Source organism: Vidua chalybeata, chromosome 6 (assembly GCF_026979565.1).
Source record: "Vidua chalybeata isolate OUT-0048 chromosome 6, bVidCha1 merged haplotype, whole genome shotgun sequence".
Taxonomy (NCBI): Eukaryota; Metazoa; Chordata; class Aves; order Passeriformes; family Viduidae; genus Vidua; species Vidua chalybeata.
The window spans coordinates 34738251-34766135 of record NC_071535.1 but is presented as its reverse complement, the minus strand read 5'-3'; the positions used below and the strand labels follow the sequence as shown (position 1 = coordinate 34766135).

General features: G+C 37.6%; 1 protein-coding gene across 1 annotated transcript in view; it reads left to right on the top strand.

Moving 5' to 3' along the window:
- The window catches only part of MAP3K9 (mitogen-activated protein kinase kinase kinase 9), a 50895-nt gene that overhangs the window by 7827 nt on the left and 15183 nt on the right, over positions 1-27885 (top strand). Inside the window, exons 3-4 of the mRNA XM_053945729.1 lie at positions 19723-19903; positions 27153-27301. Coding sequence (XP_053801704.1) covers positions 19723-19903; positions 27153-27301 — 330 coding nt within the window. The remainder of the gene's footprint in view (positions 1-19722; positions 19904-27152; positions 27302-27885) is intronic.

The following is a 27885-nucleotide window of genomic DNA, read 5'->3' as shown; positions in this document are numbered from 1 at the left end:
AAGTGAATGTAGGAGCTGGTGCTGGAGGAAAGGACTTAAGGTATTTTAAGGAAAAATTATTGGTTTGTTTTTCTCTTTTGAAATTAGATAAATTAGTAGCATCAGGTATGCGCTTGACACATTGCAACAGCTGTTTATTAAACAAAATGAAGTTCTTCATTCTGTGCTGTGTGGTTGAAGAGAAATTTAAAATATATGCTATTTTAAACATTTGAAATACATGTTATTTTCTGAGTATATCTACAGAGCAAGCATCATAAATATTCGATTATGACAATGGTGGAGATTTTTTGTGGGGATAAGGGATTGTAGGATGAACAACTTTGAGCTGCCTAAGTCATGTCTTTCTTGATTACTCTGTCAGTGCATTGCTGAAATCCCTTTTCCCTTATGTATAATAAGCATCTTAGAAATTTCTCTGCTCTGTTTCCTGTGGAAAGCCTTTTACTAGTTTTGTAAAGATTACTGGACTGAGTATATTATTGCATCGTGATTAATATATAGCTTGCATTTTGCCTGTTTTTCTGATGAACTTAGTTTTCCTAATTACCGTGGATAACGGAGAGCAGGTTGTCTTGCTAGCTTTGTGCCTGTAGAATTACAAGCTTGTAGCATTTTCTTTGCGGAAGTTATCACACACTGGGTGACTGGCAGTGATGTGTCTGTGGTGAGGAAAGAGGTTCTGCTTGCAAGAACTTGGAAAGGATTCTTGCAGATGCATTTCTTACATGTACTGAACATCTACAAGTGCTGTAGGGCTGTCATGGGAGCATCGGCTGTATTGATCTATTGATTGGTACTGCCTACGTTAAGTAATAGATTGTGATTTTTGTGCATCTCATCTTGCCTTCAAGCACCAGCTGGGATGTACACAGTGCATCTGAAGCTGCAGGATGAGTTCGTTTGGGAGGCAGAGAACAAGATTGGGCAGTGGGAAAGAACGGAGTTGCCTTATTTAAAATCAAGTTTTCTACTAGAAGAGAAAATCAGAGAATGCCTTGTTGTCAGATGTCTGCTTATATTTGGGCAGACACAGAATGCATAAGGACAGTACTTCATGATGAATCTTTTAAGCAGGTCACATTACATTTTGAACATATCAAGTGGGCACCCTAATGCAAGTCTAAGAAATTACCCCATTATGTAAGGATTTGGAAAAAAAATCCTTTTTGATTTAAACTATTCCAGCTTGGTGGACTCAGATAGTATATACCAAAACAATGCTCAGAATAGTTGTCAACATTTCTGGTAGTGTAATAAAGAACATAGGGTTTTGGTTACTTTGGGAGATAACTTCACTTTAGTTCATATGAACTGAACTTCAGATGATTATTTAAAGATTCCAGGGGGTGTCTCTTTCTTGAGATACTCCTCATGAAAAAGCATTCCAAATCAGTTGTCTGTTATCCATCTTTTTTGGTTAAAAGGAGGAAATTTTTTCTGTTCTATAGTTTTTCTTAATTTTTTTCTTCTTTACATTTCTGTAACTTTACATTTAATGGTAATACATTTAGAGTGTGGGAAAAGTGCTCTGTATGTTTAATACCATGTTTGTTTGAAGAAGATTTATTGTAAATCTTGGAGGTTCTGAGGGCTGCCTTTTTTATTGTTTTAGGGATACAATCAGAAAGTGAGCACAGAAAGGTCTTTACAGAATGAATTGTATGCCTGTGATTCAGTTTTAGAGATGCTGAAATTATTTTTTTGAGTCTGAGTTCAGCTGGCATTAAGGCTGGCAGACAAGTCTTCCAATGGCATTACCAACTCATATGTCAGTCATATAACTACATGAGAGAAAAAAGATAATTTAGGAAACTATTTGGTTCTGCTGTGTGAGGAGATAAGTATTTATCTTTTTATTTTGGGCATTTGATTTAAGGGATTCAAGTTATTCCATATGAAAATTAATTTTAATAATCTGACAGAATCTTCAGTGGCTGCTGCTGCTTCTCTTCATGTGGTGATATTTCCAGCCTTTCCTTCCTCAGCTGCACATTGATGAGCCATTGAGCATATGTTATGGAATCCTTGGTAGGCCTTTCCTAATGTGAAAGCACCTAAATAATCTAAATCATGATCTGTAGGAAAAAAAGCAACTAGAAATGCCCATGGAAATCAACATCACTGCACTTAGAATAGCTCTTAAGAGTTTCCCTTTCTTTTATCTCTCATCTGTGATTCAAGTCTTATTTCTGGCTAGAGAAAAGTGCCTGGCATATAATGCTTAGGATCAAAAAGGGACAGTCCAGTTGGTTTTAGTGAAGTATTGCAAATAATGAAGTTGGCCCTGTTTGTCAGTTTTAGATACGCCAGCATTGCTATAGGAATAAAGCCAATTAACTAATACTGTGGAGAGCTAGCAAAAGCATATTTGATTTTTTTTTTTGACTGTCTCAGCAGAACTTGTTTGTTATTTGCACTACATTGAAAGATTTTGCTGAGGGTATTCATGCCAGTTAGCAAAGTGCTTTTTAAAAGTCACTATGGTTGTGTTCCACAAAGTGGCACAGAAGATTAGCAAAGTGACATTGCCAAGGTCAAAGAAAGAGGAAAGGACAGAGGTCAAAATAAACCCCAACAATTCTGATTCAGCCAAGTCAGTAGTTCTTCCTTTCAAGTTATTTGAAGTCTTTACCTCTCCCACCTTCTGGACCACCAATGTAAGCTTGTGGTGTCCCAAGATTCAAAGCTCTAGCTTTCTAAAAGAATTCCAAACTCTGCTATAGCTTTGCTTATTTAATGTAGTTAAGCCTTTATCTGTTCGTAAAGATGCCAGTAGAGCTGACTTTCCACATGATTTATGGATAGTTGTTCCTAGGACTTACAATATTCCTTGTCTTTTTTATTTTAATCCAATCATAGCTGACACTCTTCTGTTGGTCTTTTCAGAGAAGGAAAAGTACTTGTAAACGTTTTCCTTTGTCTGGCAGAGGTGTAGAGGAGAACTCTTCCAGGGTCTGCTGAATGTATGTTGGCAGAGCAGTTCGGAACACCGCGCAGTGGTGCTGCTTCTGGTACTCCAGTGTAATTTGCTGATGAACTCTCCAGTGTTGTACCTTCTATCCGAATGGATTTCCTTTGTCAGTGCAATTAAATGACTGAGTAATGCTTCATGTAGAATATCGTGAAGCTATTTCCTTGATATCTGAATGCTTTTCACTGGGTAAGTAATTGGTCTGGCTGTAGTTGGATAGTCCCTTGGCCTGTAAGAGGAAAGTGGTAAAAAGGTGAAGTTTTGTGGGGGGGATGGGTGGTGTGAAAGACAACAGCTGGGAGATGAATTTTCAGGGAGCTAAAATCAGTAAAACTTCTTTTTTGTTTCTTTTTTTCTAAGTTTAAAACTTGTGTACAAGAGATATCAGGGTTTTCAAACTCCTAAGGCTGATGAAAGATGACTTTAGGGTCTGCCCTTATGCAATTACCTGATTCTATCAACAAGCTATAAGACATTGCTGATGGTGCATAACTCCTAGTTCTGGTTATTCTGCTTATATTTCTCTTTCTCCCCAGAGTATAATAATTTGTGCTGATATCCTGGCCACTTGTATTGTAGTTTAAAAAAATTCCAAGTAGCCATGTGGTAATATGATGAGGAAATGGATGTCATTAATGCTACATGTTTTCATTGAAAAGAATGAAAAAAAAAAGTATTATTAGTGCAGAAGATATAAATTATACCTGAAAGTGTTGCTAATTTTTAAGTTGATAAAATACCAGGAATTCACAGAAGTAGGGTGACAGTTTCTGCATTGTACTTTGGTACTTAATTGGGTTTTTTCTTCATTAGCTATTGTGCAACTGTTTTCTTCTCAGAGAGGTTTGACAGATGCTTTCATGGTACAGTCTTATTTTCATGTCTTAGTAGATTTCTGAGAATTCCAAAATGAAATACATCTTCTGTAAGTGGTTTGTTTTAGTTGAATATGGATTGATATCTTCACTGTTAAGTGCAAGTCAAAAATATGAAGTCTTTATGAAATGTTTGATGTCCACAAGAAGACTTTGGTGTCCTCCTGCCCACACTAAGTAGTAAAAAGGCAACTTCACTGATGGAATCTGTTACCTTCATAGACAAGTATGGAAAGAGCACCTCTTGTTTTTAAGAAATAAATTTGTGTCTACTACATTTGAAACCCTAGCTAATATCCTTTTCATGTAATTGAGCCACTGTGTACATTTTTTGCAGGGTTCTCTCTGCTCTAAGAAGAAATAACTTAGAGTTGTGGTATTAAGTACTTTGTTCAAATTGTGCATATGGAAGCATAGAACAGACCTGAGCACTGTCATGCAACACGTGTCCATAGGCATCCCCTGAATTCACTGTCTGACCATCTCCAATAGAGCTGGGAAAGATCTGTGTTCTTCTGAAATTTCTAAGGAGCCAGTTAAGGGTGAGAACAGCCTTGTGGTATTTCTGGGAAGCTAGAATAATTCCTTTATCTCCACTTTTTTTTTTTTTTGGGTGTTTCTTCCACATCAATAAACTTAATTTTAATTTTGACTGACTTCTGTCAGCAGCTTCACTTTTGCTTTTTTTATCAAACAATTCCATTCAGAATTTCAACATACGTGAAACAAACTCACTCTTGAAGCATCAGACATAAAATACAGTCTTGCTCTTTGAAGGGATGATTCATCATCCAAGATGATTCTTTAAGTTACATCCCATCTTGAAGACTGTGTACATTTCCTTATGACAGGACAAGGGAAACCTTAAGTTGTGTGAGAGAATGAGGGGAATAGGGCATGATTTTAAGTAGCTGCTTTTTGGTATGTGTTTGCTTTCTGATTCTAGCATAATTTATTATATTGGTGTGACTGATTGCCAAAAGATTGCCAAAGTTGACTGGTGTGCCTGCTAATTGCTTGTTAATTGTCCCACTGCTAATGGAAAGTCTTCCTCAGACCCAAGCTTTTTGCAGATATGAAAAAGAAATAGTAACAGAACCTTATGCACTGAGAAAAGAAACTATTCCAAAGCATAACAATTCAGAATGACGTTGTTTGGTTTCATCACTGTTTCTAAAGTTCAGAAAGAAGAGCTCTTGCCCGCAGAACAGCAAATTGTTGTGTCCCAGTCTGTAGAGTGGTCATTGTGGTGGTAATGGCAGCTTGGTGCAGCATCACTTAGGGTCCTCTAGGGAAGGAAGTAGCCAGAGGACATGCAGCCTTCCTATGAAGTGTTTGTATTACTGCCACACACAGTCCTTCCACTTTGCTTTCTAGAGGCATTGTTGTATTGCTCACACATTTATTATGACACGATTTTTTATTAAAAACAAAAATACCCTCCCAAAAGAGAAAGTATTATCTTGTGCACATATAGATTCCAAATTGTCTCTGAAATTCTGTATGTGTTTTGAATGCTGTATGTCTTATGTCTGGGATAATTTTTACAGCTACAAGCCAAGCTCCCAGTTTTCTGTACATCCATCTCTGATGCGTGAAACAGGTTCCTGGATTTTGCTTTGAGAAATATTAGGCCATTGAGAAATATTAGGATCTCCTGTTTGCATTACAGCTGGAAAAATCTAAAATGCAAGCATGGCTTCCTCCTTGCCTATCTATAGACTAATTGTTGAGATATGTAGCAAACAATAGTCAGGGTGCCAGTAGCTCCACTTACTAGTAACAGGTAAATACTTTAACCACTAAGATTTTATCACAATTTCTGTGCTTAAACTGAGGATTCCTGGTAGGTTCCTGGTATACTATAAAGAAATGCTAGTATGAATAGTTGCTGTAAGGATGGTACCTATAAGGGTGGTGGGATGTATGTGGACCAGGCCATGTGATCCACCTACCACAAAAGCATTGCATTTCTTATTGTTTCTCCTTTATGAGTATGGGCCTATGGAAAGATGCTGGAGAATAGTCTTTAGTTCCTTTTGACTTTGCATTGTTCAAGGATCCTGAGAATAAGAAAAATCCTATAACTTTGATTAATAGAACTCAATATGCCTAATTCTGCCTGTTGAAGTGTTGTCAGTCTTGCCCTGGGTTTATTGATTAGCTTTTTCTTTTTTTGCTGTAAATCAGTCACATCATGTGTGGTTTTGATATGATTATGATCATCTGGTAACCACAGAATATTCCTAATACTTCATCAGGTTATTGTGTAGTTAGAATCTTTAATCACAGGGTAAGCTGGGTCAAAAAAAATCTAAAAGAAATGTAGCACATCAAAAAGTCAACAGCTTTTTGATAGCTCTGTTGTTATCTTGTGTGGACTTTCATGTACAATAGTGCAAGAATGCCCTCTTTCTCAGCAGCTGGCAACTTGTTCTGCTCACTTTAAGGTCAAACTCGGCAGTATCCAAAAAACTCTTGAGTTTTACTGTTGTCAGATGTAGCTTGGTGTTGATTACATCTAAGAGCCTTTTTACATTTGTTCTGATGAATGAAAATACACCTCTTTACCTTTTAAAAATATTTTAAGTTGAATCTGATTTTAAAAACTCCATAAAACACCCCAGTTTCTGGTATAGATTGTGCTGCTGCCTGTGAAATTATGTCTTTCTTACTTTCTAGATTTTGGAGTACCACCTTATTCCATGAATGAGTTGGTGTTGGTGTTACTTACTGTTTCATAATGATGTCTTAATTGAAACCAAAAACAAAACAGTTTGGGCTACCTTTTCCCACAATGAATTTCATGTTTATATTTGCCTGGAAACAGCTTCCACTGAACCAGCATTATTATTAAATCTCTTTTCAGACAGTCTCTTGAGTGACGAATGATGAATGCCATTCATGTGATTTTACTCTTTCCTTTCCTTTTTTTTGTTGTTGCCTAATGCAGTTCTTGATTTGTTGCTGGCTTTCAAAGTGATACAGTTTGGCAATGCCCTGTGTTGAGTACAGATGTAATTATATTTTTTCCTTGGAGCATTTAACTGATTATGAAGAGTACAATAATCCATGCCTGAGCTAGAGGCTGTTGCAATGTCAGCAGTATGGTAGGATTTAGTCTGAAACCAGAACTGAACAGCTCTATTTTTCCCAGAAACTCACCTGAGCATTCAAAGTGTTTTGTACAGATCACTAAAGCGATAAGACTCTTTACATCCTGGCTAGGTGAAAGGATCGATTCTAAATATATCAGGGCTTTGGAGGCCTTTCCTCTCCCCTCCCCCATTATGCATTAGCTCTTTAGAGTTACTGTACTGCATGGCTTAAAATCCAAGAACTGCTGTGCTGTCACATCCATCACCTCCTCTAGGTTGATAGAAGAGGACAGTCGTGCAGCTTTGTGGATTTGCTGAACCCTGACTCGTACCCAGTAATTAAGAAGGTTTTGGTTCCAAGGTGTACACATATATATATTTTTAATGTACTGTTGCTGAATGGTTAGTGATAAGAGAGAAAATATTTACTTATTACTAGAGGCGATATTTGTGGGTTTTGGTTTTGCTTCTAAGATGTGAAATTTTGAGTGGGTCTTAAATTCTGTCCTTTCTAGCATCTCATGCAACACTTAGCCTTCTGTAGCTCAAACAGATATTAGAGTAAAGATGCAGCCCTACTGAAATGAATGGCAGAGTACCCAGCAGAAGGTAGGAAAAAAAGCTTTCTGCTTTTCTGCAGAAAGCCCAGAAATATTCCATGTGCAGATCTGTTAATCACTTTAAGTACTTTGAATGCTGGATCAAGAGCAGATTGCTCATTATCTGGATACTTGTGAAGCAGAGCTGTGCTGGCTGACTATGGAAGGTAGAGCTAAAATTGCAAATTAGATTTTGGCAAACTGCTACTAAGGTCTCATTTTGGAGCGAATTTTTGAAATCCTTTCCCAAATGCTTAGTTCTGTCCTCAAGACAGAATGCTAGTGTACTGCCAATAGGACTTAATAATTTAAAAAAAGGATTGCCTGGCAACCTCAGTCCCTTGTTCCCTTTGCAATAGTGCTGCTTTTTTGACTTGTTAGGCTAACTGCAGACTTGATAGCTATCCTCTGTCTCTCTGAGACAATGCAGCGGCATGAAGCAGTATATTAAGGCTATCTTTTTACCTAACATCTAGGTTTTATCACCTCCAGCATCTGAGCTGACATGTATCTTGGGAAGTTTTGCTGATTTATAGGAGGGAAAATAGGATTGGAACAATCAGAGTAAGTTCAGTGAAACCATTTTCTATTCAAGAATATTTTTTTTCACCTATGAATAGTTGTCTCCTTGAAATAAGGACTGATTGAAAGCTAGAGAAGAATGTTTAATACTTGTACTACTATAGTACCTTCTGTATAAAAACCCTGAAGATTTCAGACTACATTGCGTTTCTTCAGAGAACATTTAATTCTTTTTCCAGATAAAGCAAGTAGAAAAAGTAGTAATTGTCCCATGTAAGAACCAAAAGATGCTTATCTGATTTTTCTTAATTAGTGTTCATTTAAAAGTATTAATCCACATTTGCATGAATTTCACAGCCTTGCAGTAGTTGAAAGTATTTGATCTGGAAATTGATCTAGAAGACAGTGAAATGGATTTGTACAAAGTGCAAATTATATTGTGGGGAGATGAGTGAAAAATATTCTGTAGGCTGAAGTTGTCTTTCCCAGTTGTGAAATTCCAGAGTCTATGTGTGTCAGAGAAGAAATTAAAATAAAAATAAAGCTCCTTCAGAGGTCTCCTTGCTTGCATAAGTATTCTGTGGTCTGAAAAACATCCCTTAGAAAACATACATGGTTGAATGAAAAGACTCTTTGTTCAAAACAAAGTTTCCTGTAACAGATTGGCTCAGTTTTGGACATATTCTGCCGTGGGTGGGTGGCAGAGTCTGGATCCTGTGATATTACTCAGTCTTTTATCTGCTCTGGCAAACTTTTGACTTCAGTAAGCCTTTAGCTTTCTTGGGAGATTTGTGTCAAGCAATTTTTGAATAAATTTGGATTTGTTAGGAAATGGAAATATTTTCTGTTTCCTTCAACTCTTGCACTTGAGACTTCTGCTGTATTGGTGGCAGAGAGAAGTTTTAATGGTAGCACCTCCCTGTATGGGCCTGGATTCCTTTTGAATCATATCACAGAAATGACTTGCATTATTTAGAGCTGAAACCCTGCTCATGTTTTGTGATCAAGGATCTTGGAGTGAAACAGTGTTGGTTTTCATAAAGGTTTTACTTTGTTCTTTCATTAAAGTTCCTGTACCTGGGATTTGGTGGACTCAGTATCTGATCTATCTCTTTACAGTACCTGAATTATCTAAATGGAGGAAGTAAATGGGCTGATGCTTATTCACTGTCTGACCACTTTTGGTAGTTTGCATTTTGGTATTTTGCATTTTGGTCAGTAAAGCCACAGTAGGCTGTTCTGATTTCAGAATGGAGGAAGAAATAAAATGTGTCCAGTATTCCCACCCACAATGGTACTCCAGCCAGTGGTCTTTCACATTCCAGCTACGACAGGGTGAGCATTAGTTCCCTTCTTTACAGTTGACCTTAGTGATGTTGGAAATAGTGATTGTACAGTAGCAGATGAGTGAAAGCCTATGGGAAAACAAATCTGGTACTAGGCTGTTGTGTCCATTGGTGCTTCAGTTGGCTCTGGAATGATCTGCCAAAACACCCAACTCTGTCAAAAAGGTGGGGTATTATTCTGGGAGAGAAAGGTCAGGTGAAATAATGTTATTTCATGTGAGTTTGACTTCCCTTGCCATGTTTCAGCCTTTCAGGTCATAACTAGTGGTCTTTTCACTCTCTTCAGTCTTAACAAAATGAGAATAGGTGTGCTGAAGCATTGGAAGTAGAGCAGAAACCTTGTTTAGAGTCCAGATAAAAAGGGATACTGGGGAAGAAACTTGACTGAGTCCATGCAGCTAGTTAATGATTTAAATATTAGAACTGAACATTTCTCCAACAAGTAAAATAGCAATGACATTTATCTTATTTATAGTCCTTCCTCTGTTGTCACTCCCACCCATTGCTGTTGCTGCCATCTAGCTCTTGGCCTATGTCAGCAGCTGATGTGGCCCTAAGGGGATGAAAGCACTACACAAAGTAATGGGTAGTGGCTCCTGGGAATGGATGTGAGTGGGATACATTTACAGGCTGAGTGCTTTTGCTGGAGATTTTCCTCTTGTTTTGATGTGACTGCTTTCTGCATTTGTAGAATGTTGGGGGGCTAAGTTGACCCACAGCAGTGCTAATGTTGGTGGAGACTGAACTAGAACTACTCAAGTGCACTGACACTTACAGGTGTTCAGGTATTGCCAGCACCTTTGAGGGTTTCAGGCCTTCTCAACTCTACATCATGCAGGTGCTGTGTCTGTTTGGTAGCCGGCAGGCAGGGCCTCAGCTGGGACATCCACCACCCGCTTTGTCTCCAGGTGCAGGAGCTCCCTTTAAGCTCAGGCTTGATTGGAGTGCCTTTATAGTCAGTTTTTCTTACATTTGTAGCAAAAGAGCTTCTGATACTTTGTTCTCCCAATCTGTTTCAAAGCGTGGATATTCTCCCTGGCCTGCTAGAAACACTATTAAATGGTACAGGTCTCTATGAAAAATTGATAAAGCTTAAAAATATAACAATAAAGTACATTAATTAATGTTGCATTATCACTAGGTAGGAATTTTTTTCATGGTCTGCCTGTTGTATTTCAATAAAATAGTAGTAGTTACTCTGGCACTAAAATCTGACTGTATTGTCTCCACTGGGGAGAAGTTACATGGAAGTTAAGTATGAAGCCAGCAATCATCCATCAAGTTAGAATTGTATCCTGGTATACCACAGAAGACAAATCCAGCTCTTTTCCCCCACAGCAGGTTTCCTTGTCTTCTAACCTTCTTCCTTACATATTTCTTTCTGTATGCTTTCGATTTGCATTACACTCAGTCCTGCTCTTATTTCTTTATCTATTTCTCCTTCACCTAATTATTGTGACCATTTCCATCAGGCCTGACATTCATTAGCTAATAGCTTTCTATTCTTGTGTGCCAGTTTTACTGAGTAGCATCATGCACAGATAATTTACTTGATATGAGCTGGACCATACAAGAGACTGTGGTAGATTTTTTTTTTTGCTATTTTATTCACATTTCTTAATACACAGATACATTCTATGGACTGGGAAATGGAGCATGAAGTTGTTGATATTGCTGTTGTCATCAAGTACCGGGGCAATGGGCAGTTTGGTGGTTAACTTTTGTGGTGGTATTGCAGGGTAATCCTGATTCCCTTGGTATTTTTGTTATCAATTTTTGCCTTTTAAGTCAGGAACTTCTTTATTTTCTTGGTGTACTGTGTGCCAAATAAACCAGGAATATGACAGCAGAATAGATAAAAAAGCTGAAGCCAGGTTTTGGTATGCCTGACTGTTCATACTATTTTGTGCAGTAGACAGTAGCTCCTTTCTTCTACTTTAATAGCTAAAAGTGGGAGATCGCACTGTAGAAGTTCTTTCCCGAATATTGTTCTACTTCTGAAGTGATGAGTCAGCTTGTAACACAAGCAAAGCAAAGGAGTATTCTGTTCAGCACTGAACTATGCAGATTAACCTAATCCTTTCTCTAGACTCAGAAACCAGAAAAAAGGCAATTATGACCATATTTTGCTGCCTTGACACTTAATGTTGGCAGTTGAGGGGCCATATTCTACCAGTTCTTTCATGTTGCTATCAACTGGATCAGAATATTTTTAGGTGTTTATTTTTCCTTACTAGCTGTTCCCCATTGCTTTGGCCCACTGGATGCTAAGAATGCTGTCCAAACTGTTCAAAAGTGCATTTGGAAACTAAAACAACCATTTCAAAAGAAACAAGCAAAAATCTGACATTGTTGCTACCTTCCAGGGGGAGTATCAGTTTGTGAAAGGAGGTTATAATACATTTTCTTGTTTTGCTGATGTAATGTGAGCAGAACAGAGAATTAAAACAGCAGCTTTTAATTTCGTTGCCAAATTTTTTTTCTTAATTTACCTTGTGAAAAATTTCCCTTGATGAAAGCAGTCTACCTCTTTAAACTATTTTTTTGTGCATAGTAGAGGTAGTATAGTGTTGGATTAAAAACAGGAGGTGTATGACTGAGGTTTTGTAGTGACCAACTTGAAACTTAAGTAAAGATTCATTATATTTGTTTTAGTGATTGGATTGAAAAATTTGCTGCTGATGGTTTTTCTGTTTGTGTAGGATAGAGGAGCAAGTTTAGAAGGAGAGTAGATGGGTTTAAGACGAAGAAAATTGAAGGAAAGGGATACAAACGTATATATTCTGGCAGAAGGAAAGAGTCAGACTTACAGCTTCTAGCATAATTGGAAAGAGGAGAAGCATTGTAATACAAATCAGCTGGGTTAAGCAGAAAGAAGAGTATATCAACAATGCAGTCATTTGCATTGCAACACTATAGCAAAGTTCAAAATATTCCCAAAACAAAATTTGCTCAGCAGTTTTAAAGTTCCTAATGCAATGGCTAAGAAGTATAAGAGATACATATTAGACATGGTATACCAAATCTCTTCAGGTGTTATAAAATATAGGTACAAGTATATCAAAGGATATATAGCTTTATGCCCTTCAAAGGTTATACATCTTTATCCCCCTATCTTTATTTTGTTTTGGTGTATCTTTATATCTGCTCTTAAGTCTTTCTGGTAGATACATGAGTAGTGAAAACACAGCTGTATAATATCTGGAAGTGACATCTTACTTGCATTAAGGCTTTGGGTGTTTATCAGTGATGTTCACCATTGACTTTTCAACTGATTCAGTGATTATTAAGGTGAATGGTGCAAGATGCAATGAGAGATGACCTGCAGCTGCCTTTGTGGACAAAAGGACAGTTTTATTTAAGACTTCTTTTACAGTAGTACCAGTTTGGCTTACATCAGCTGTCATACTAATAGAACAGTATATTTCTGACTACTTAATTTTGGACATTTTAGACCACTGAGGTAATCTTGGAATGATAAGTAAATTGTTTTTCACCAGATGTCTCTCTAACATCTTGTGTGTAGGGGAATTTCTGTAATTGAAATAGCTTTTTATACCAGAGAGATTTATGTGGCTTGAGTAAGCACTTAGGACAGATGTGCCTCTAGTTATGACAGGCTCCTGTAGAGGGTAATTCAGACATGTACATTAGATATATGCTTGGAATCCCCTTCTGTAGAGGCTTTGTCTTTTCTCTGACTGCTTGGAGCCTGGGAAGACTCCCTAAAGACTGCCTTTAGAGATGCTCTGAGTTGGTTTCATGTAAGCCAGTTTTCACTGTAATGATCCACAACTACAGATGGGGGAGAACAGGAGGGAGAAGACATTCACGTTTTGGACATGTGAGGCTGTGGCAGCTGTGCATCTATTGCAAGCATGCAAGACAGAATTTCATCTCTACAGAAATGTTTATTATTTGCCTCCAGGGCAATTCTTCTGTAGTTTTATCTGCTAATTTATGGCAGAGTTGTAACTTGGCTAGCATTTAAACTGTTAATTTTTGTAACTTCAGTTTGTATTCCTTCAGAATTTGATCATTTGGTCCTCTGTTTTGCCACTTAGAACTAACCAGTGGTTTTGGTACCATACACGATGTCCTTAATAACAAAATTTTGAAGCTGCAGGTGTCAGTATTTTCACTGCAGTGATTTCTCCTTCTGAAAGGCATCTATCTCCATAGTGACTTGTGATGATGATACAGAACTGAAGATCCAGCAGTAGAAACTACATGAAGGCTGAAGGATATGATGGCATTTTAGAAATCTTAACCAAGTTGGTTTTTGTATTGTTTTGAATACTAAGGCAGATGTTTTTTGTCCTTCTAGTAAAGCATAGTAATGTGGAATTTGGTGGAACTGGAGGAAGAGCTGACTCAGTGTCAGATAACATTGTGTCAGTCGTACTTCAGTGGATCTGTTCCTGTCATGTTTGTTTTCAGTACAAATCTTTATTTAAGCAACAGAAGCATCTAAGTTGGCCCTGGCTCTAGAAAAGAAACCCTCATTCTTCTTGAAGCTACTGATATACAGCTATGGCTCATGAAACTGAGAACCAAAACCTTTGAGATATGTTATCACTAGGATCTGGACGCTTCCACAGACTTAATGACTTCCAGTAAGACTGACATTGGTGTGTGTGGAAGGCCTGCTAGCTATTAATGTACATACAGAATGGTGCTAATACTGGAGAAGGTAAGTTGGCTTTAAGTGACCTAAAGAAGTTGGTTTCCATCGCTTTCAACTCTGCTAGAAAAGCTGCTAGTCCAAATCACAGACAAGCATAAGAGGATTCTGGGTACATCATCTGTTCTTCCACTTCCATACTAAGTAAGAAACCATCTTTAAATGGTACCATCATTGACAGAATTAACAGCCCATCATTCTTTGTACTGACTGAAACTGGTGTGCCATGCAGTGTTGCCTTTCCTCTTTGTTACTGCAACTTGTTTTGGCCAGAGTAGAAGCCAAAGCATCACACAGATGGAAACCTCTATCAAAAAGTAGAAAATTTTTCTACAGAGTCTGATAGGAAAATAAGAGTCTGATAGGAAAGAATCTGATAGGAAAATAACTTGATGATTCTTGTAGGGCAGCAAAGATGTTCTTGAAGAATATGGAGGAAGCTCAGTAAACATTTTCATTTCAAAGAAAAAGGACTATCTCATCATAACCTAGATAAGAGGAGGCTCAGTATTTAATTTCTAACTTTCTGTCTCAGCTCTCTATTGTGCCTTGATTGACTGTTGTCTTTTAGCACTTGCAGTCTGCCTGGCTCTCAAGGAATAAAACAGTGGGGTCAAATCAAGGGTCAGTAATGACTCTTGAAAGTCCATGTGATAATAAAGTTCTTGGTATACTCTTAGTGGTTGAAATTATACACCTAAATCATATGTATCTGTATCTGGATGACTGCCTGATCTAAGGAAGGTCTTGGGAAGAGGTACTAAAGCAAATTAGATCATATTCATTCTACACTGGGACACATGGAGATATTGAAGAGCTGTCTTGCTGGACAGAATTTCTCTGAGCTGTAATTCATTTCTCATTGTCAAATGCTTATTTTCCAGAGGACAAGTTCTAAGTCTTTTAGGATTATATGGAAACATACATGAGCACTAATGGATTATTACTCCTGTAAGGACACACATGCATGGTACACTTCACCAAAGGTTGCTAACCATATGAATGTTACTTTAAGCCACCATGCTTTCCTTTGCACTTGCACAGTATGCAAAGAACATGGTGATTTCCTGTATTGTTTTTCTGCAGCATTTGGATGGTGAAAGCTGTCTGAATGTGCTTGTAATACCTGATTTGCTTCACCAGTCCCCTTTGCACACTGCTGTTGGCTCCTACCATGCTACTTGAGATCAGCTTTTAGCCTGTGCCACAGAGAAAGAAGAGGAGCAGTAGTAAAAGCACACCTTCATCTACAATTTGGCTGGCTCTATGCGTGCACACAGGAAAAGATTTCTTGCATGCGCCTTGCTGAAATGGGGAAAGGCTGATCCTCCTCTAACAAGCTGATACACGTTCTTCATGTTCCTGCTGATTTGGATCTCATTCTTCCCTGGTTGCTTGCAGACTAGGTCCAATGTCTTTGCTGCCAAACAGTCTCTTTTGAAGGCTGGGAACATGAAAGATTTTCTGTTAAATTTTCTGTCTATTTTAAACCTCTGTATTACTTGCAGATCTTTAAAATCAACAGACAAGATTGAGATTTACTTCCTTGGTATATTAGCTGTGTTTTGATGTAAGTGCTCTATATCTGTACCTGAACTTGTTTTGGTTGTGTAGTAGGTTGATCCTGGTGGGATTCCAGGCACCCACCAAAGCCCCTCCGTCACTCCCCTCTGCACCTGCCCGGGGGAGAGAACATATAACAAAGGGTTCATGAGTTGTGATAAGGACCAGGATAGATCACTCATCAAATAACATTATGGGCAAAACCAGACTTGAGTTAGAAATATCAATTGAATTTCTTAGTAAAAACTCAGAGCAAGGTAATGAGAAGTAAAAGAACACCTTAAAAAAAAAAACAACATTCTTCCCTCCTTCCCAGTATTTCTTCTCCCCATCAGCACAGGAAGACAGGGAATGGGGGTTATGCTCAGTTTGTCACACATTGTTCCTGCTGCTGCTCAGGGGGAGGAGTCCTTCTACAGCTCTGGTGTGGGGTCCCTCCCACAGGAGACAGTTCTCCATGGGCTTCTCCAGCATGAGTCTATCCCACAGGCAACAACTCCACAAACTGCTGCAAGATGGGTCACTCTTCCTGTGCTCTTCCCTCATGGGGTGCAGTCCTTCAGACACAGCCTGCTCCAACATGGGTCCCCCATGCAGTCACAAGTCTTGCCAGGAAACCCTTACACAGATCTGCAGATCCTGCCAGGAGACTGTTCCAGCATGAGCCTTCCACAGGGTCACAGCCTCCTCAGGCATCCATCTGCTCTGACATGGGTCTCCTCCATGTGGTATAGGTGGATCTCTGCATCTATGCAGTCCTCCACAGACTGCAGAGAAAGCTCAGCTCCGACTGACATTAGTGCCTCCTGAGTTGTTCCTCTCACATATTCACTCTCTACTCTTCTCTTGATGCAATTACATCTTCATGATAACTTTTTTTTAATTCTTCTTCTGAAATATCTTGTCACAAAGGTGTTACCATCACTTCCGATTGGCTCACCCTTGGCCTGTGGCACATCCATCTTGGAGCCTCCAGGGATTGGCTCTGCTGGACATGGGGAAAGCACCCATCCCACTACCAAAACAGGGCCATGCAAACTCAATGCAGTTATGCCAGATGTTGATCATCTGGCCACCGTTATCTCAGTCCTGAGTGATCAAATCTGTTAAAATAGGGAAAAGTGCATTAATTCTGTAAGTGTAGAGAGCATGTTGCTTGTTCGCGACTCATATATCTTGTTTGTTTTGTCATGGACTAATAAAACTGCAGAAGTAGTACTTGCAGAACAGGACTTGCATTGAGATTATTAAACAAGGTATAATAACTGATTGTAGGTAAAACCAGAAGCAAATGAGACCATCTTGATTAGCATAAGCAAAATGCATATGCAGTGTCCTAGCAACCTCATATGTGTTCTCCATAAAAGCTATTTTTTTTTTTTTTAAAGGAGGAGACAAAAATGAATTAATATTTCACTTATTTACAAGTTCTTCATTGAAATTCAGGCAAAAAAAGAGGGGAGAGTCAAGGCTTTTGGTTTGAAAATCTGACAGATGGGCGAGGGAGACTCCTGGCAGTTACAAGTGAGCCTGTTGATACTGAATAACACAATAAAGAGAACTGAAACAGATGCAGAAAGAGATACCATTCTTAAAATTAATTTTTAAAAATTTGGGTTGCAAGATTACTATTCCAAGCAGTTATTACAAGGAAATGGAAAAGGAGCCAAGGATGTAACTAAGGAATCAAAGACTTGCAACAGAGCAGTCTCTTTTGTTGTCCTTCTCTATGGTCTTTTGTCATGGTAATTTTTCTTACTACCCTGCATCTGACAAAAGAACAAGTTCTGGATACAAAAGAACCATGTAAGTACTAATTATTTTGTTAGAACTTAATACAAATCAAGGTAATTAGATTTAAATAACCTCTTACCAGGAAGGTATGTACAAAGTAGGTATCAGTTCTGATATATGGTGCTCTGTCCTGCTATTGACGTCATTCAGACAGAATATGATCTGTGACCAATAAATTTGTTTGTTCCTCACTGTGATTATGGAGGGAGGCAAAAAAAAAATCCCCAAACCCCCTAAACCCATACTTTCTTGTCTCAAAGTTTTACTTTAACTTTACAACATCACTGTACATCTCTAAATTACTGCATTTAAATTTAAAATTACATTTTGTTATTCTGCCAGTTCTTTAGGCAGAATGGGTACAAGCTAAAAAAAGAAACACGATGTACATTCTAGGAAGCTTTTCACTTTGCAATCAATGAGTGACTTGCTAACAATTTCTTTTAGCACTTCTTCATCTGCTAGAAAGAAGTAAAAAAGTTAGACTTAATTTGAAGAAGAGGCCCAAAGGAAGGCACCTTCTCTACCTTGGTTTCTTGTGGTGGTTCTGTTGTGCACTGAAGTATTGCTCTAAAAATGCATTTGCTTTTGCCAACATGAAGAGAACAGTAACTCTAGGCCTCAGTCTCTTTTCTCTGTGATTAGGAAAATGGAGTATTCGGTCTTGTCAGAAATTTTGCAAAAGAAGCAAGAACCAGGAACTTAACCATAGGTCTAATTTCTTTGCACCTTAAGTTGTCCCACAACATTCTTTGAAGTAGTATTTTGTCAATTCTTAAGCCTTGTAAAAGGGTTTTTTAAAATTTTCAAATAACAGACAATTTCCTTATTATTGAAGTAAAAGCAGTATTTAAACATTTTAAATGTGTGTTACTTATGTAGAAGGATTCAAATAACACTTTTGGGTTTTATTTGGTGGGAACCCCCATTTTAATTATTGGAAGGAATGATACTGCCCCACTTAAAAAAAAAAAAAAAAAAAAAAAAGCTGTGGTAGCTTGAGGCTAACACTTGAGTCTTTTCATGGGCTGCTGAAAATGGTCCTGAAGATTATTTTCTGTAATTTTTGCAGCACATTTGCCATTTATAGGTTTTGTTATGATCCACGATTGTTTGATCATGGAGGTTATGGGGTTTCTTTGGTTTGTTTTTTTTTTTTTTTTGCAATTGATTCATCCATAGAAAAAGAAACATCCTCATGTTTTCTAAGAACCTCTGTAGTGTCTGTAATGACATTAAAAACAGAGTAGCTGTATAGTGATGGTGTGTAACTGGCTTGGTGATTTTTGATGTGAAGTCTTTGGTATAATACTAATACAAATATTTTTTTCTTTATGGTGCTTTATGAAGTGGCTTAAAAACATTCCAGGGGCTTGTGGTTCCATTAGTTATGGAAGTTTATGGAAGCCTTCATATTCTGTTGCTTTATGTTGCATTGCTGGTGTGACTCGTGTGGTCACTTTGCACTAAGATAAAGAGGATAATGAGATGCTGCTAAAGCAGAGTGGATACTTGTGGGTCTGGTTTAAACTCAGTGTAACAGTACAACTTTCCAATTACAGAGGAATATGTCTTCTGTCACAGCATTCTTGAGTTCTGCCTCAAGGTGTTTTTAAAGTTCTTGGCTATGGACACCTTTGCCACTGAAACAGGGCAGAAAAAAGTAGTTTAATAATGATGGGGGAGGGAGTCTATGGGGGGGTATATATGCCTTCTGGAACTGGGCTTGTTATTACCGATCAAAAATACATTTTTTCAATAGTGACATAAAAAAAATTGTGCTTAGAGCTTCTACTCTTAACACATTTACATGAAGGGTATATCCAGCCTATGTGTGTATTTGGATTTACAAAAAAAAGTCCTCTAAGCAGTTCAAGAAAATGATGCTATTACTGGCTTGCTGAGAGAGGATTAATTAGGAAATGTCTTCCCTTATCTGGATTTCTAGAAGTTACAGTGGTTCACTTCCTCTTAGCAGAGCATTATACAGAATTACACTAGGTGCTATATTAAATAATTATGTTATTACGTATTTCTTCTCTGGGACTTGATACTTTGATTAAATTTGATTATTTGCTAGAGAACTGTTCAGTTGTCAGATGAAAGAATCAGCCTGAAATAACCTGTAATAGCGTATGGTATGTTTGAATAACGAATGGCCAGAGAAAATCTTGAAATTTGGGGAATCTCCAGGAAAATCTCTTTTTGCATAAATACTAGCTTTACTCTGCATACATTTTATTCCCAACCCCTCCTCTTTTCTCCAGTACTGATACTCGAAAAGGTGGAAAATGGAGATCTGAGCAACAAGATGTTGAAGATCACGGATTTCGGCTTGGCCAGGGAGTGGCATAAAACTACCAAAATGAGCGCAGCTGGGACATATGCCTGGATGGCTCCTGAGGTCATCCGCTCTTCCATGTTCTCCAAAGGCAGCGATGTTTGGAGGTATTGATTTGACATTAAGTGACTAGATACTAAAGAGTAACTAGACCTGCCAGGAAGTCTCTTTTATGTATAAGAATGAGTAATGGTGAACCAAATATTAAAACTCAGGTCTTAAGAAAACTTTATCCATCAGCTTTCCATCTGTCAGACTTATCTCAGACTTATTGTTACTGTAGAAAATAAGTGGTGGACCAGCTACTGCATGCCTCTAAATTTTTGTTGTTCTATAAGTTTTCATTCAGATTTTTTGAGATTCATAATCCAAATCCCCTCTGCTTTGTCTAAACCAAAAGTTTTGGACTTATTTGGCTATTGACTGACATAATCAAAGGCCATAATACAATCTGAGAAGTACTTTATTTTTATACTGTTTTATATACAAGATAATTTTGAAATATTTTGTTTTGGTAGTAATCTGTCACTAATGTATGTGTACACAAACACACTGTACTTAATTGAATTCCCCATCCTGTTTCAATCCCAATATTCTGTTTTTCGTTTTCATAATAATTCTATTAATTATTTTCACCCTTCTAGTGTTTTAGATAGGATAATAGATCTCTTATCTGGGTCCATCTGAGTATGTAATGCATAAATAGTAACTTGTATATATTGTCTTGTTTATTCATACACTGGACTTTTTGTGAATGAGCTAATTTGGTGGGGAGGAGTGTAAGGGTTGACCCATATACTTCCAGAAACTGAGTTTGAATACCACTGTTAAGTGGATTGATAAATAAAGAATTCAGTAAATAGCTCCAGGACAGTGACTTTTCTGGATGCTGGATGACTTAGAATTAGTCTGAAATAGATAAAATAGAGAGAATTTTGTTTTTCTTGTGGGGAAAAAGGTGTTGAAATGTCAGGATCTTTGTCTTCATAGCAGTATGATTCTGTTGCTGGCCACTAATGCTCCTCCACAAGTGAGTGCATACTGTAAAACCCCTCAGGATAAAGAAATAGCCCAGCTAGTAGATATGTCTGGCTATTATGGCAGCTGTTTGGTGGGGGGATTTTAGTTTCCCTTGTCCAGTTTTGCTGAATAGATAATGTATTGCCTTGTGATAAGTCTGTGAACTTGCATTTTGCATTCTAATAGTGTGGATAAAATTCTGACTCTGTAATTAAATGTGGTAGCTTCTGTAGCTAATCTGAGACAGATTGTGCAAGAACCAGGCTTTTATTTGCGGTGAAGTCTGGCAGAAATTAAAATCTTGAGGCTGTGCACCTTTTCTGTGCACGTGATGATGATACTGGTTTATACATAGCTTGTTGCCCTCAAACCTGAACTTGCTGTCCTCTGAAACAGTACCAGGAAGGGCCTTTAAGGGTAACCTAAGGGAAAGGGGGAACAGTTTTCCCATAATTGTAACTTTAGTAATACAGGCATTCTGTGAACAGATCTGTAGATTTTCTGTACCAGTATGAAGTAATCTTTAAAAAGTTAAGAATTATTCAGTCGCTTGGTGATTTTCATGAAATGCCTCTATGCCCATCAGAAGTACCAGTTTGATCATTGATTTAAGGACTCTGAATCACTTCAGGACTTAAGGACTGTAAATAACTGAAATTATTTGTTCATTTTTCAGAATACTTTATTTCTACTTTTAAGATTATTTCATCACTTTCTCTTGTTACAGTTACCAGTCTTCCCTTGAAAAGAGGTTGAGTTCCTCACAATACTCTCCCTTAAACAGAGAGTCATCAGCATTAAGTGAACTTATGTACTGTCTCTGAATAAGCTTTTTCTTTCTGGTGGCTAAAACCTCTATTCATAGTTAAACAAGCTGAAAAGAACATGTATGCAGAGGACAAATGCTTGCCAGTGCAATCACTACTAGTCTGTCAATGATCGTAAGCCCTAGATCTTACAAAAGCAGTCATGGACTTGTGTAATAATTCCTGTCCCCACCCAAGGATACAACCTGAAATTCTTAACAGGATGAACTTTTTTATCCTATTAGACTTGCTCCTCCTCTTGTCCAGTTCAACCACTCAGTTAATCACTGGAGTCATAGGGGTTTTTTTGCCTGACAGCCTTCCAGTTAGTCTATGCAGCATGAACAGAATTGTCTTTAATGTTCGCGAACCCTTTTATTTCAACACCTTTTCTTTAAAGCTTATTAGAGTAATACTGCTGGCTGAACTGTTGCCCAGCCTTTGAACAAGAATCTTGTTCTGCTTGTGTTCTCGCTGCACAAACAGGTGAAGAAGATGCATACTAGGACTGAAATTTCCTGATTCAGTCTTATCATAACTGCGTGCTTCATCTTTTCAAAACATGTTTCAAGCTCCATTTAAAAAGCTCCATCTGTTTACTCTGGAGTAGGGTTGGCAAAGAACTTAAAAATAGTGAGGAATGGCCACACATGGTATTTATCAGCAGGGTCTGGGCCACTGTGAAGCTTGTTCATAGTACCAGTACTTAGTAAATCTTGCTAGTCAAAACTTCTTGCTGTGAATTTTGCTGTGCTGTACCCACAGGCTTTAGATATACAGTAGAAGCATTGTGCTTATATTGCACAGGGGACAGTGAAACTACAGTTTCATTTAAATAAGTCCCTTCCTGTAAATCTGTTATGTGTTTGTATTTGCTTTGGATTTACAGGGGTAAAGTTGAAGCTTGGATACTGCAGCTCATCCGGTATTGTACGCTTATGTTAGTAGGCATATCAATAATTTTTTTTTTGTCATTTGGCTGTTTAAATATATTTCTTGTTTGCTGTACACTTCATTTTTTACTGCTTAAAAGACAGTCATATTGTCAGTACTATCGGTGTGTGCAATATAAAGGCACCATTCAACCTTCATCTGGGTTCTCTTATGTTCCTCAATTTAAATGTTTTTAAGCTATATTTATTCTGAGACCAGTGAAATAATTGGGAATTTAATTTCCATTTAGGAATGGAATACCAGCTCTAGCTAAAACTATCAGATTAGCAGATCAGGAAGTTTCAGGCATTCAGTGCTGGGTGTAGAAACTTCAGTCATTAGAATATTTTGTTTTAATCAAGTGTTGGTCAAGCACTTCCACCCACAACTGAACACTTGTAGGTTTCTGTAGTTTTCTGTGTGTAATGAAGCACTGTCAAGACTTCAATAACTGGCAGATAAATGCTGATTAGCAATATTAGGAGAAAGTCACCTGGGAGAAGCACATGATTGTTATGAAATGGGCAGGAAAGGTCATCTCTGGAACTGTCAGTTCATTAACATGCAAAATGCCAGTTGTTAAGAGCCATAAAAATGTAATGAAATTTGGGGGGCTTTTTTCTTAATGAAAGTCATGTTCTAGTTGCTGTTGGAACTAGGATCTCTTTGTTGGGCTGATAATCCCTTCCTCATGGAAAGTGTTGAACCTGGGGAAATAGAGAAGAGAAACCTATGGTACATAGGCTATGGAACAGTACCGGTGAGAAAAAATTACTTGTTTTTTCAAAGCTCACAGACTAACAAGGGAGGTGGCAAAATCACATGTGAAATCCTGCAGACCTCCAGCCTCCCTTGCCCTGAAAATCCAGTGAGTAGGATTGAACCTGATGTTAAATGGCTTAAGGGATTACTGGATCATTGAAAGATGGTTAATTATTCACACAAGTGTCAGTTGACTTGGATGCATGGGTTGTGTCACATGGTTCATTTCATAATTAAAGTCCAAAAATTACTACTAGGTGCTGGAAAAATAAATGAGCTTGATCACTTTTTCTTTCTCCCCACTGAGAATGTATAGAGGCCCTTGTTTCTTTCTTTCTATGCCTTTTTTTTTTGTGTAGGTCTTCTGATCTGGCTTTTTCCTTTGTACTTCCCAATCTTCTGCTTGAGAGTTAATAGGAAAACACTCTGTTCAGCATCTCTCTTGATGTTTATTCACTTGGGATTATTGTTCATGTGCCACAAAGCAGTATTCCCCAGTTCTGTGGAAGCACTATTCTCAGCAATGAGCTGTAAGTATAGTGGCATTGAGTTTTGTCAGAAGCAAAGTGACCTTTCCTGCAATATACACTTCTAGTGTCACATTAGAAGAAACACCAATCTGTCTATTCCTTTTTCCTTTTAAAATTACCCTGCAGAAGAAGTGCTTTGAGCACATCAGTAGTGCTTTATCCAATACTAGTGTTAAAGTAATAATACAGCTCTTTGGTAGATTTTATTACCTTTTGCTATCAACAGTGATATCCAAACTGAAAAGTAACATGAATGATCAATTGGATTTAGACAGTCCAAACATTCATTCAGTTCAGTTTTCATTTTCTTTGAGTGTTTCATAAATCCTAGAAGGCCAAGAAGAAAATGGGAAGTCCTTAGACTCTAGTTTATTTTTTTTCAAATAATGCTCTTGAGACAGTAAGAAATGATAAATTATAATATCAAGAGTGTGAATTACATAAGAAAAAAGCAAAAGATGGTGTAGGTCAAAAAAATTATATTCTGCTTAATTAAGTAGAATAGCTGTGTTAGCAGCAAAGGTTGGATCTTTAGTTACTAAAATTCTTTATCTGAGTAGGAAAAGTATTGTTAAAGGTGTCCAACTAAGGTAGCAGCAGTTACAGTGCACGTTAAAGATGTGATGGGGTGGAAGGGAGATCACAAGAGTACAGTTTGTGATAATGTACTCCCAAATGGATAGGGAAACTGTTGCTTTGAAGCAAGAAAAGCTTAATGTTTTAGCTTTATATTATATTTATATTTTAACTCTTTCATGGAGCAGCTATTTAAGGAGCTTGTTAGAAGAGAAGCAGTTTTCATTTGGTCTTCAGTTGTGCTTAGGAGGCCTTCAAGGTGGTATAGTATGACATGGTCCAAATATATGTATATTTAGATTTTGTATCTTTGCAAGCACAATTAAGAAAAATTAGTCCATTACAGTAATGTTTAATCTCAAGATTATTGACAACAGTGGGAATTTTTTGTAAAAACAACAAAAGCAGAACACGCAACATGGATATCTTTGAAGGACACACTTAAAGCTCTGAGTGATTGTATGGGAAATCCTTCAAAAGAATGAAGAAGACAGTATAGAAAAGACTGCTGAAAGACATATTTTTAAAATCTCAGTCTGTATCCAAATGAGGAAGATTATACATTGACTTGAGCTCTTTCAAGCTGAACATAAAACAAAGAAGATAAAAGGGTTTTGAAGAGAGACTTCTTAAAGCATAAAACCAAATCCCTTGCTTTCAAATGCAGCACAGGTGAGAACTGCACCTGTTCTGCAGGAAGCATAACAACCTGAGGTGCAGGAGAGCATAACAACCCAGAGGTGGGCAAAATGTGGGAGTGCAAAGATAAGGCTATGCCAGAAAAAAAAACCTCAGTGACTTGTGTCTGCCAGAATAGAGCAGAGGCATTTAAGCTGAAAATTTTTCTTTAAGGGAGTCAAGCCTGGAGGACATATCTTACTGAAGTAAAATTCACAAAGGTGTTAAAACCGACTGATTAAAGAGCAGTAACAATTCCTGAGATTTACAGTAACACCCAAGATTTCTACAAGAACATGAGAGTCAGCTGAGTTAGTAGCTGTGCTGTGTAGTCTCTTGCTTAAAGCTGGTGTAGTACCAGAGAAATGGAAGGCAGCAGACATGGTGGCAGGTCTTAAAAGAGCTTCCTGAGGATTAGCAGGTATGATCTTGAATTCTTCTCAATGGTAGAAACAGCACTAAAGAGCAGGGAGCTGGTGGACATGTGAGCATATCTGGGGAAGAGTTAGCTTTTGTCGAAGAAAATGTAATACCTTGTGAAAAGTGAAAATGCATGGAGGAGATACTGAATATGTGGATAAGTGGTGAGGTTGCTTATACTGTATTTGGATTCATAAAGACTTTAAGCAAAATCCTTCATCATAAGCTTTTAAATAAAGTGAATTGATATGGGAAAAGAGGGAAAGTATTTTTCCCATCATTTAATCAATTCTTAATTACTAAAAGAATAAATCAGTTTTCTTGGTGGGGAATTCTGTGTTCAACACAATCATAAGTGATTTGAAAAAACAATACTTGGTTAGGTAGCATGGTTGATGACACCAAGTTATTCAGGATAAGAAAAATTAATGTACTGCAGAGAGATGAGGAAAAGTTTTACTATAATGAATAATAAAATAGATGGTAATGGTAATAAATTCAAAGTAGTACCCATGGGGGAATTTCATATGTACAATTTATGGCCTCTAAATTTTACTACTGTGATTCAGTAAAAACACATTGGAGCTACTATGGATAATTTAGTTTATTTTGTAAAGAGCGAGAAAGGCAACTGGCAAATGAAAATTTAGTAGGAAAGAAAGAAAATAAGCAATACCATTTGTTCCTCTCCCCATATCTTTAAAACGTTGTGATTTTGCTCATTCCAACAGAAGATGTCAAAATCAATGAAAGATATGAAATGGTTTCTGTTCAGGAGAGTAACTAGATTAGGATTTAGCTAGATTAGGATTTGGGGGTCTGGAAAGATGATGATTTAGGCAGGATGTATGGGAGCCTGTGAAATCATGGACAGCATGGAAGGAGCTAATAGGGAACATATGTTTACTCGTTCTTGTATTGAAAGAACTACAGGGAAGCCAGTGAAATTACCAAGTGACAAGCTCAAAACACATACACAGAAGTATTTTTTGGCAATGTGTCATTAAATCTGTGGAGTTTACTACCACAGAATATAATGGATGGTAAATGGGTTCAGAAGAGAGTAAGAGATCAGTGGAAAAAAAAACCAAAACTGTCAGGTCACCAAGTATGAAGAAGCAGTTTCTGTTTCGAGTTTCCTAGAAGCAGAAAAAATATTCTGAGGTTATGTTTTCTTCCTATACTTTGGGGGAGAACAGTCCTGGAACTATTTCCATAACTTCATAGGTAGTATTTTCTAGACTATCTTAGGATGACAAGTTAATTCTAAAGAAGTATTTTTCACTTATTTTTAAAAATCACAAGCCACCAAACAATCTTCCTTATATTTTTGGGTGTTTTGAGAGGTTCTGTTTGGAAACTAAATTAGAAGATTTATGGTTTTCAGATTGTTCCCAGTTTCAGAGAGAAAATTATTTTTGTCTAAAAGGTGAAAATGTCATCTTATTTCAGACTTACTAAAAAAAGCAGGTAAAATAGGGCAGATCACCAGCTTGGTATTCGTGATAAGCTTGTCCTGCAAACGGCAATTTCTTTAGTATGCTAAACTCCCAGGTTCAGGTACCTTGTTGCTTAACAAAGGCTGTGTTAAAGTCAAACACCTATTGTCTTTTTTGTTTCCTTCCCAATAGTTATGGTGTGCTGCTTTGGGAACTGCTGACAGGAGAAGTACCGTTCCGAGGAATTGATGGTCTTGCAGTAGCATATGGTGTTGCTATGAATAAGCTTGCCCTTCCAATCCCTTCCACGTGTCCTGAGCCTTTTGCCAAACTCATGGAAGGTAAGCCAGCTGTGGTGTGTGTGGTTTGTGCTGTTTCTAGAGTGCTGTTGATCATGGCCTCTTTGTGTTGGTTTTGTTACCTAAGAGCACAGATTTCTCCAGTGGCTTTTTTCAGTGGTGCAGGTTACTGTGGGAGCCAGGCCTGGCTGTTAGTGTGCTGTGACAATCAGTCTACTACCAGAATAATAAAATATTTTTTTATCAACTGGCTTTATAGGAAAAGGGAGGCTATTGTTGTTATCTCTTAGCTTGTTTTCTATTAGTGAGAACTCACCAACACCAAAATTTCACATGTTTAGGTCTTGTTTGAAGTCTAACTTGTTTTAAAATTCATAGCTCAAACATCTTGCTCATAGTGTCAGATTGGTTTGAAATGAAACTTTATCCTACTGACATTTCAGGGAGAGGTTTTAAATGTGGCTTTGACATTCCAAAACAACTCTGAATCTGACTGAATATTTTCAGTCAGAATGATGTGATTTTCTGCTTTGGAGGTAGTTCATACCCAAAGTGGGCTACAGAGAGGTGAAAGAAAAACAGGATTTAATAATCAAAGTTGCTGTAGTTATTAAAAAGGATTGTGT